General features: G+C 47.4%; 1 protein-coding gene across 1 annotated transcript in view; it reads left to right on the top strand.

Moving 5' to 3' along the window:
* The first annotated feature begins 646 nt into the window (after positions 1-646).
* The window catches only part of Naglu (N-acetyl-alpha-glucosaminidase), a 37,182-nt gene continuing 26,052 nt past the window's right edge, over positions 647-11,776 (top strand). Inside the window, exons 1-6 of the mRNA XM_055064719.2 lie at positions 647-784; positions 3,805-3,856; positions 4,731-4,879; positions 8,806-8,990; positions 9,115-9,262; positions 11,221-11,291. Of these exons, the coding sequence (XP_054920694.2) occupies positions 746-784; positions 3,805-3,856; positions 4,731-4,879; positions 8,806-8,990; positions 9,115-9,262; positions 11,221-11,291 (644 nt within the window). The 5' untranslated portion in view covers positions 647-745. The remainder of the gene's footprint in view (positions 785-3,804; positions 3,857-4,730; positions 4,880-8,805; positions 8,991-9,114; positions 9,263-11,220; positions 11,292-11,776) is intronic.

Here is an 11,776-nt window from a genome sequence, read left to right as displayed (position 1 = left end):
CGTTTGGCGAGAAGGGTCATTTCTACGTCAGCGCGCACGCGCGTGCAATAAGAAATTAGGGAGGTCCATTCCAAAGTCACGTGGGTAGATTACGCTCTCTGCGCGACGTGCCAGATGGGACACCGAGATGTAAAGGACGTAAGGGCCCTTACATAAAGGAAAAGGGGGGGGGGGGGTCAAAGGGGTGGCAGTTTCCAATCGACACATCTCGAACAGTCGCGGGGACCATCACCGCAATGCCTTCGATCTTGACCGTTGGGGAACCGCGTGACCCGAGCACAGAAACACATGCAGATGCGGCGGCAGCAAAGCCACGCGTTGTGCACTCACGTGCAACTGTTCAACTGAGGAGCTGCCCCCTCTGTCCGGCGGGAAGGTCCGATCAACGCCACGGAGGGTCGCTCTTTGACACAGTGACAGGAGGAGCGAGAAAGTGATGGAGGTGGGGAAAGGTCCTTGACGGGCTTCTTTTGGCGTTCCTTCTCCTCTTTTCCGGAAATCGGATAATCGCGCCTGCCGAGAGGTCCGCCGAACCGCAGACAACACTCGAAAACACTATCGCCGCGTGTCACCGGAGAGCGCGTTTGCTCCGACCCCTCTTCCCTCCTCGCTAGCGCGCTCTCCACGTCTCCTCACCGGGCCCGGTTTGTGTCAGTAGGGGCACTTGGCTTCTACGCCCTGGCAGGATCCGTCAGTCGAAGAGTCGACCGCGCCGTAAGAACACCGTGGCTGGGTGCCAGCAGCGATGTCATCGGTTGCCGGAGCGACGGTACTGCAGGTGTTCGTGAGTGGAGTGCCCTGTCACTTTGATTATTTATTTAGTGATGCCGGCGTTCCGTCGCGCTCGAGTGATTTGCCTCTGGGAGTAAAACTTGACTAAGCGGACGCGCTCCGCAGAAACACGAACGATGGAATCAAGCGGCTTTGCCGTTGCACCTTGAAGATGATAGTGAAAACGCGTACGGGATTCCCCTCGCGAATTCCACGCTTTACGATGCGGTGTATCGCGAAAAGGAGAATTGTCACCCACTGCAATGGGGTAGCACGAAGCTACAAAGCCACACTTCCTCCGCCTTGTGGGATCCCGTAGAGCTGATTTGCCATGATATGTATCATTATATGGTACGCACAGAGCAACTTCTAGCATAAAAGAATGAATAGAAGAGAAAGTCCGACGTAGTCACCACCAATATACGTTGTCTCTAACAATGAAAACACAACCACTGTTGCAGTGAAATTTAAGTTCAGGTACTTAAAAAAAAACATACGTTGGGCACCTTGCCAACATGGTAAATGTTCGCAAATCAAGAGGTTATTTTCAGAATTTGTGGGCTCGAAATCAGCGCACATAATATACCAGTGTGTTTGTTGGTTGTTTATTTGTCTACTGTGATGTCTTGATCGATAAGGACATTTAGGTGCTTCTGTGAGACAAGCATTACTTGCTCTGTAGTTCTGTACAGCATGCAGTTGACTTGTTTTGCAGATTAAATCAGAGATTTGTTCCCACGCAAAAGAACAAACTTGGTTGGAAGATGTAATGTTTGTACGTGCAACACACTTTCTTAGCACCATTATTGATGATCAAAAAGCTAAGAAAACTAAAATGCTAGCGGTGCTTATGGTGAAGATAACACGGCGCCTGCCGTGCTCGAAGAGATAATACCAAGAACAGCAACAAATAACTCTCGGAGGAAGAGGAACAAGGTTTTCTTTAGGGGTACTTCAAAATTATGTAAAGCGAAAATTGACATAAACCCGAGTGTCTAAAAGATCCGGCGTAGATTTTGAAGCCATCAATTAGTCAACCATTGACGGCATTATCAAAGTTTGCAGAAATATGTAATGGCAGATGCTGCGAGTAGTACACTTCATTTTTTAAAAAGTTTGTTTAATGGCTTGGGTAATTTTTGCAAGGTTTTTGCAGTAGACCATGATGATGATGATTTATTGGCATCCCCTTTAAATTGGGGCGGTGATAAATATTCACCTAGCCCGCTTGGGTTAATCAGGTATGCTATACATGCTCTTCATTCTAGCATTTCTGTGTGCATCTCCTTAATCTCCTTTATCTTTCTGAAAACTACTTTATCTACCTTACCTATGCCTATAACGAATCCAGTCGTAGCAATTTCTTCCCTGCATCTTTTCCACCAGTATTCTAAACGTCTCTTGTGTATCTCGACTGTGATCCGTTTGCAAAAATTGTAGTGACTTCTAGTGCCAGAATTTAAAATCTCGCCGCGTGGTTGAAAATCCAGTGTTTCCGGCAGTAAAATCACCGGCAGGGTGGCATCGTTTGAGCTTGTACGCTCGCTGCAGCTTTGCCGGCTTCTGTGGTCGGTTATTCAGGAACACTATCCTTAATTAATTTTCACAAAAGGGATGGGCTCCTTACAGTTCCGCGTATGGAGCAAAACCTATTTGCAAATATGTGTAAGTCGGCTGCCTTGCAAGGCTGCTTTCAACGAAAATTGGGCACCATTCCACGCTGTGAAGGTTGTTGGCTAGCGAAGCTGTTGTCTCACCTGATCCGACAGCCCAATGTGACGCAGCCTTGAACGGTTGAGCAGTGCATTACCTGAAGTGAATGATAGCGATACAATTAAATGCAGTTCGTCGCCCATCGTATTCGCGCAGCTCTTCAGACGTCCTAATTGTGCGTGGTTCACTTTGGGTAGTCACTGAGCATGTGTTGGTGGGCTAGTTGGTTAAGCATGATTACAAAGACGGCGCCGAATAAAACAACACACTAAGAAGGGGGACACGAGACAAGCACGTAGGCGCACTAACAACTGAGTGTTCTATTTCTTGACATAGTAATATATAGCTGCTGTCAAGGACACGAGACAAGCGCCTACGTGCTTGTCTCGTGTCCCCCTTCTTCGTGTGTTGTTTTATTCGGCGCCGTATTTGTAAACACTTTGGGTAGGAACCGCTGCGTCCTGCCTAGCCTGAGCGATATGCGCTGTCGTGCATATTGACGTTGCTATTCCCCTCACCGCTCATCGTTTTCACGCTGCTTTTCGGGAGTCCTATAGCTATGCGTGGCCTTCCCATAGCGCCGTCACAACACAAATGAAACCAGCTGCTAGGCAGGTCATTCTCTTGCATATGACAGTTAATGACATCGCTTCCTGCGTAATTTGATACATTTGCCACTTCCCACAGCAACCGCAGCTTACGCAGTCGTAATATTTACCGGGAAACGCATGCGGCGAACGCGACGTGCTTCGCGTTGTTTGGAACTTGTTTTTGTGCTTTCTTTATTTAAACGTATACTGGGGTTTGTCTTGCATGCGTATTTCCAGTGGAGATAGGCATTTTTCGCTTCAAACCGTGGAATGGTTTCATTTCGACTGTTCTGTCGACAGAGACGAAGAAATCCCGGTTATCCGAGTGATACAGCTTCGCTGAAAAACATATTTTGTAGTAGGCGTCCCGCTTTTGTGATGTCATCTAGCAATCGTTTACCTCGAGGCAAGAGATTCTACGTTCTGCAGAAGTAGCAAAACCGCACATGCATTGCATAACTATAGAGCATGCTGGAGAAGGCCCTTGAGTTATGCGTTTTGTGACGCTGCCGTAGGTCGGGCAAGGCTTCGCTTGTCGACATTAAGCAAGCCATTTAAACGGGCCCGCGCTTGTTTCTGCTGCGGGCCCTTAGGGTTCTGCCGTTACCGCTACCACTTGCCCCCACCTGCGTACGCGCGTGGTTAACGCCGCGCATGCGTAGAGGGTGGTGGGCTGTATCGATAACACCATGCTAAAACACTCTCTTGTTGCTTACTATTTCGTTCACAGGCGTTCCTGCTTCTTGCTGGACAACTGGGCCGTTCTTCTCACTCAACTGAAGGCAAGCGGTGACTCATTTAGATGGCATTGTTAAACCCAGGCGCCACACTAATTATGCACTATCAAGTTAAAATGAAATACGATAAGAGGAGCTCGTGCCCGAAGCACAACAGTGCGTGCCGTCAAGTAGCCATCGTTGTCTACATGCGCGCGCACGGGGTTTTCACGCGGAAAGCGGAGCTGCTCGCCCTGCTGGGATAATGTCGCCTATACTATTATTGCGAAGGCATTGTATGTCCCACGAGGCAGAAAAGCCGGCGTTGTCCGCAACGCGTGGTACCAAAATCAGTGTGACTCCACCAGCATGTTGTATGACGTCAGTAGTAGTACAGAAGATAGTAAATGGTATAACAAAACTAATTACCAGTAATTATGGACAATTATTGCGAATTAAACATAATTAAAGTGATTTAAGGTGAAGTAAAGTGAATGAAGGTGGATTAAGGTGAATTATGGTTACTACAAACTAGAGCAAGGTTGATTAATGTAAATTAAGGTAGCGCTCCGAAGGACGCGTGTCAATGTGGGACACAATTAATGACAATTAATGAACGCAGAGAAAGGTACGCAAACACGTTGTAGTAGTTACGAAGTCCTTAATGGCGATTACCTAGAGAAGACAAAATGCTTTCGCATATTCAAATCACGTAAGGATACTTATGTGGCTATCAATTTAGTGTTCGATGCTCGTCTCCTCGTCCCACCTGGTTAAGCGGGGCGGTCATTAGTGACATTAGCGAGTACAGGTGCGTCCAGTGGAGCGGTATCGCCGAATCGTTTCCTTGTCGCCTCCAGTCTTTCTGCCGGCGTGGTGTGTCGGTGGTGTCGTGATCACGTAACGGCACACGTGTCGCTGTGCGCTGGCTATCCCGCAGGCGATGCGCTCCGCCCGAAGTCGTCCCCTGTGGCCGATCAGCAAGCCACCGTGGAGGGCCTGCTGCGACGGCTGGTCCCCCAGTGGGAGTCCCGGATCACGTTGCACGTCTTCCAGGGAGCCAAGGACCAGCGAGAGGACATGTTCGTGGTGCGTGTGCAGTCCCAGTTCGCACTCGCTTGCGATCCACGATCCTTGCACCCTTCATTCAGGGGACCCTCCCCAGGCATCATCGGGAATTTCGGTTATGCACTGGAAGTCGTGAAGTGTTTTCTAGGGAGCATTTTGCAGTGAGAATCTTAATGCGAAGCATTCTTTGGCTAATTCTTGGCACTTCGCGGTATAGGTAGGTTCCTGTCTCGCCTCGCTTTAATATTGTGACGGTGTAGGAGTTTCGCGTAGGATCGAACCTTTGCCGTGGAGCACAGCAGCCCGTTTCTTTGAACACACGACCACGCTCGTTTTTTTCTTTCTTGATCGTCTTGCTTGGCACATTACAGCAACAAACAGACAAATTTGGTAAAGATAAGGGTGACAGCCGCTCTGAGGCGGACACGAATTCTTTCGTATCAATCACAAAATAGGTTGATTCACTGAGGAAGGTCAGACTGTGCCCGGTATATCTCTCTGCATATGCGGCACTGTCGATAGTGAGTGAGTGAGTGAAAACTTTTGAGCCTTTCAAGAGTTTCGCGGTTACGAGGTCTCCGTCGTCTTCATCTTGGCACTGTCGACAACGTTTTCGCGCATAGTACGCACGCTGACGTCTGCATGTTTCACTTGCATACGTGTCTTTCAGATACTGTGGATGCCTAGGAGCATGATAAGATCATATTCTACGCCTCCCGTGTTTTCAACTGGTAGAAGTCCAATTCAGTGTGAGTATAAAGGCGGAGTCAAGTTAATTAGTGCAAGGTACGCTGGAGGATGTCCCAGAAAATTATGGGATCCCAGCAGTCTATGAAACCATGTTCTAGCGTTTCCGGTTTCTTACAAAGTAAGCATTCATTGGACCAAGGTACGAAGAAGCTTTTCTGTTCGAGCCAGGTTTTCACAGGAAATATATTACTATGCAGCTCGAAAAAAAAAAAAATCTTGTCGAGGATTTAACTAGCAACTTTTTAATTACTTCAGTGCATTTTCTTCCTGTTTCACTTTATATTGAGCACTGCGTGAGTACAAAAGGCATGATATCAATAATGTCCTTGTACAACGTGTTTTTAGTCACTGTGCTTAAGTATTTCACAGAAAACAGGCGAGGAATACTTCCCGTACGTGTCCTTTGACAGGACAACTCAGTACACGGCATGACGATGCCACAAATGCCTGAAGAAGACCACTTAAACGTATCTGCATCACAGTGCGGAGAAATACGTCCTGCTGATCCCTAAAGAGAACAAATCGCGCCACAATCTGTCGCAAAAAGAAAAAAAAAAGTAATGTGAGCGAGACCCCGACCCCCATTTTTAAATGAATGGATTAGAGAACACCAGCTGGTTCTCTCCCCCCTAGGTGAATGCCCAACTAAACGCAGCAACGACGCAATGAAGCTTTTACACATTGACTCGCGATATATGTTCCTATGGGTGGGCAGCGCAACCCAGACGAAGGACGAGAGGCAGAACACAACACGAGCGTGTTCTGCCTCTCGTCCTTCGTCCGGGTTGCGCTGCCCACCCATAGGAACATGTTCAATCACCAACTCGCCCAGCTTGCCGTCTTAATTCGCGATATATATAACACGTTAATTAGGTACCACACTTTAGACAATATAATCGTACTAATCGTATGTTGCAGATCACGGGAAACGCAGACAAATCACGACCTTAGCGACAGTGAGCTTTTTCCTCGATGAAATTCTTTTACTTTGCTCCACAGTGCCTCTGTGTCCTGACGACAGTCACGGGGCACTCCAAGATAGGCAGCCGAGACCATTTCAACTTTGCAATTTATTCTGGCTTATCATCCCCATTTCCGTGCCAGGCACGATTACTCTGGTCCCAGTTTAGCTGACATCCTGTTTGCTTACAATATCTTTCAATTATCGATACACCCTCGCGAATGCTGCCTGTGTCTGAGCAAAACACAGGGACATCTTCAGCATACGCGATGACTTTCACGCGGGTCGATTGTAGTACGTAGCCAGTTATCACTGTTTAGGAAATATAGGCAGAGTGGCTCAAGGTACGCAACAAAAAGCGAAGGTGATATGGGGGATTCTTAACGCACACTTAAACGCTCATGCACAATATCTGACGCCTCACCATTAACTATGACTCGCGTAGTACAATTTGCGTAGGACATTTTACGCCTTCAGAAATGGCAGGAACCACGTGCACATCTTCAAGGATAATGAAAGGGATTTCATGGGATACACGATCAAAAGCCTTAATTTTCTTTTGCAAGGCCAAATTGAAACAAAGAAACTCGATCCTCAGGGCCTGATAACATAAAAAAAATTGAACGAGCAACATGAGTATTTGCAGCAATATGGCAACCTTTATTACCACATGTTTGACGCGGTCCAGCTAGTATCTCTGTGACACTTTGTAACCGCCTCTCTAGAACTTTCATGAAAATTTTGTAATCGACGTTGGTGAGGCTAAAATAAGACCCCGCCAACCGTCGGCGACCAGGGTCCTCTGATTTCGGAATTAGTACAATATACGACGAGGTGAATGAAGGACGTTGTACGTCATGAGATTCTGCCAATACTGTGTAGGAACAACGCCTGAGCGAAATGGTGAATGGACGACTGGGTGGATGTCTCATTTTCCCCTTAATTAGGTTATTAAGGTCTTTATAAAGGGCACCACTTAGTCTTATCAGGTTCCAGTGCCTTTCTTGAGGCCAAGTCATCTATAGCGTCTTCAATTTCATGGATGCTAATTGGTTGCTCACGGTGGTCTCTAACACCTTCTTCAATCTTTCGCATATGGTGAGAAAAACTTAATTTTGGAAGCCCTAGCTCTGTCGATCTTCTGTTGCCTAAAAGTTCAGTAAAGCGGCCCACGAAGTATTGGATGTCAGCTCGTTTTTGTAAATTATATCGTCGATTTTATTTTGACAGCATATCTTTTTTCGTCCGCTAAGGCGGGCTTAGGCCTTAGCGCTGATGTGCTTAGGCCTAGGGCATTAGGCCTATACTAGCCTAATGACCCGTAGGCCACGATCGCACGCATACTTCGCTCGTCCCGAAGGCAGCCAGCTCTTTGAAACACTCGGCGCGTGCGCCACGTGCCACCTCCTCGTCTTCCTTTCTTGTGCGTAGCTCGCGCTTGGATGCGCCATGTTAGGACTTCACCGTCTCCGGGACCGACCCACTTTTCGTAGCACTCTCCTCGTAGCAGTTTGCGCTACGTAGAAACTGCGACGTTGCACAAACCTCATGATCGGCCAAGTTATTCGTCTTCTAACGTCTCTTCGCCAGAGTACAAATGCCACCGTTACTTTAATTTATACCCCACACGATATAGCCGAAGGTACGTACGATTTGCATAACACATGGTTATTGATGACGTCACAATGCGCGTTTCTCTTGCTTATACGCTCGTCCACTACCCGCGTAGAACCCAACAATCGCCATGTCGTAAGCACGCGTCGAAGGGCCGGCGTAGAGATAGATGCCTTTGCACGTTGAGCACAAACACATTGGACGATTCTCTGGGCAGCTCTTCCTCTGCAGTCCTACAGTAAGCGGCGAATTTGCACGTCATTCATGTCTCATATGTTTCACTTATTTTCACTAATGTATTGTACACCGTCAAAGAAACGTTACAAATTTTTCTGTTAGGACCACTTCCGCTCCCAAGGATGGTACAATGGGGCACCGGCACAGCACTTGCAACTGTGGAACATCATGAAATCACATGCATTGTTGAGTAAACACCCACTGCAACACATAATAATTACTTCCACGGCAGTAAATACATTCAAGAAATCAAATTTCGCTGTAGATACATTTACATTACTCCTGTAAAAACACCTTGCAACGGGTTTGCGGGACAATTACAGTCATAAAAAGGACTGTGAACGCCACTTGTTTATCCGTTTCCTCCTTCCCGCTGTATACATAGGTGGAGACGTTCAACAACAGCGTGTCCATAACGGGATCGAGTGGTGTAGCGGTGGCCACGGGTCTGTACTACTACCTGAAGAAGTTCTGCAACGTTCACGTGTCCTGGTCGGGCACGCAGACAAGGACTGCCTCGGGCAAGCCGCCTCTGGTTCCGAAGCCAATCGTAGTCAAGCTCAATGGCCCGTGAGTTTGATCTATTCGCGTGGCTCAGCTCGGTACGCGTCTACGTTCCCGTCTCACTTGTCCTACGGAGCAGCGTTCCGTATCGAGCAAACGTGTGTGGTATCATATTTTCCCCTGACTGCAGGTTCCGCTACTATCAGAATGTGTGCACGGCCAGTTACTCCATGGTCTGGTGGAACTGGACACGCTGGGAGCAGGAAATCGACTGGATGGCGCTGAATGGCATCAATCTGCCGCTGGCCTTCACGGGGCAGGAAGAGATCTGGAAGAGGGTGAGACTTTTTTTTTTTGCAGAGGTGACGACGTGGTCGTTGTTGTCGTGTCGGCTTACGGCTGCACCGGGGGTTTACGCCTAACCGAGGCCCAGTCAGGCGAAAAAAGTTTCGTTTCGGTGCGAAAAAAAAAAAAAAAACGAACTAAAACTAAGTTGGAAGCCCCAAATTATTTGTATTCGCGGCACCCCTCAAAGTGCAGCTTTGAATTTCGAGCCATGCCTGATCGCTCGAAAATTTTCCGGCAGGAAGATGCCTCCAAATTAAAACACGAGCCCGCATCGTACGCAGGCGTTATTTGACGCGTACTCTCCACATGATACCGCCACCACGAGCGAAATTTTCCAATAGCCGGTGTGCTGATACGCGCACCATGAAGTGAAGGCGCGATGGAAATAGGCCAGTGGTCGGAGCGATACTTCCGTATGTTTTTTCTCTTATCGCGTCCGCAAGTGGCTGTTCAGTCGCAACTTTCGCGCGACTGTTTTCGACAGGCTATTACAGTGAGATGAGAATTGTCAGAGGCACGTTGTTACAGGGAAGCTAGTTTGCCGCTATCTGGAACAATAGGAGTGGTGTGGACGACGACACGTAAGCATGGGTCGATTGGGGCAAAAGACCACGGAAGACGCCGATTCGTTGAGGCGGTGTTCACTGTTAACGCGGAATAGAATTAGTTTTCTTTCTTTCTTTCCTTTTTTGCCGTTGGCAGCGCGCATGTTTCTCTTAACCTATCTCTCGATTCTCTTCTTTCTCGTTTCTCTTCTTCCTTTGTTTCGTTGTTTACTTGATAATGTACGTTCTGCGGCTGAGAAGAAGGTCGCGAGTTCCGATTTCCGCGCGGACATTGCGGTGGCAGAATCTAGCGTCATTTCCTTGTTTGGATCACTATCCTCCTCCTCCTCCTCCTCCTCCGCATCATCGTCATCATCACCACCACCATCATCATCATCATCATGATCATCACCACCACCACGTTGCGGTGTCCGTGCAGGTCAAAGAAACACAGATTGCCGAAATGATTACGGGGCCTCCACACTGCGGCGGGCCTGATTGCCAGACTTTCGGCACGAAGAACCACATCGACCGCTATCATTACTTCAAGACGTAGCCTTTACCTGCATTAGTGGCTCGGCGCCTGTGGCGTTCTGCTCCTGAGGACGAAGTCACTGGTTCGGTTCCTCGCCGCGGCGGCAGCATCGTGTTGCGGGCGTTGCGCAAGAGCGATTACGCACCGTGCTAATTAGGCGCACTTCAAAGAACCTCAGGTATATAGGCGAAATTAATCTGGACTCTTCCATCGTCTCGACGACCTAGTTGATGGCATTGCGATAAAGTACTTTGCCTCGCGAAGCGGTATTATTTCATTTCATTTCATTTTATTTAGGCATTACGGTACATTACAGCATGTATAATAATGTTGGGATCACAGGCTAAAAGCCAGAAGCTTGATGGGGTCTGTACCCGATAGTTGCACTTTGACAGGGGCAACAGGAAATGTTCGTATGCGACAAGCTTACAATACCAAAACTATACGTTTGAAAAATAAAACTAAGATTGTTGAAATTAACGTTAGAACGGAAATACTTTACTTTTATGCACGACATCAAACTTTATCAAAACTTGGAGAAACTTTCCAGCACAAAATCGAAACTTAACAGCAGCAGCATTACAGAAAACAATGCTGATTGTTTAAAAGAGTAGACAATGTATATGCGATCATTTGTTGGCCATAGTTAGTACGGGTCCGTGGCGTAAACCAAAAAGTGATTTCGCGCGTGTCATAAACATGCATTAATTCAGTCAAATTAGCAAGTTCTTTCAAGCACAGATTGAACGAAAAACAGGAAAAATCACGTAGGTCCAACGACCTCGACGTTTGACTTTCAGAAGACTAAAATCAAAATGAAGATTCTCTTTTGTGCGGTGGTTGATCCCTCACTCTTTTCCTCTTGCAGACATTCTTGAAACTTGGTGTAAAGCAGGCGGAGATTGATGAATTCTTTTCTGGCCCAGCATTCTTGGCATGGTAAGTGGTCGAAAAAGATATTACGCTTGCTGTGTAATTTTGAAGCACTCTCTTCCCTTTAACGCTGGACGCACCATACAGATTTCAGTCTCACACTGTTCCGGTTTCCAATTGTGATGAGGCAAACACAGTTCCCATCCCTCGCTTTTGCTACAGACCTCGTTTTTTTGACTTAAGCAAATCCATCGATGCGCTTCAGATGTGGTGGCTTACTGTGCCGTGCATCGGGCTTCATTCAAAAGAACTCTAAATAAACTAATATGCCTAGCTAGATTACAAAACTGCAGTTGCGGTTATCAATGACGTTTACTGATTTCCGTCGCCGCTGTATAGTGTTACCGATGAAGAAGACATGATGTACACTGCACTGCTTTTTACACTTTTGGCTCCTTTTGTACAAAGCATGTAGAATCTGGTCAGAGAAGCGCGTGTTCTTAATGTGGTGAGTCTTGAGAGGCATCGCAGACGCGTGCTGAGCGTTTGCT

The sequence above is a fragment of the Dermacentor andersoni genome, chromosome 11, assembly GCF_023375885.2.
Source record: "Dermacentor andersoni chromosome 11, qqDerAnde1_hic_scaffold, whole genome shotgun sequence".
Classification (NCBI taxonomy): domain Eukaryota; kingdom Metazoa; phylum Arthropoda; class Arachnida; order Ixodida; family Ixodidae; genus Dermacentor; species Dermacentor andersoni.
The sequence above is the reverse complement of the archived record's forward strand: the minus strand, read 5'-3'. Positions and strand labels throughout refer to the sequence as shown.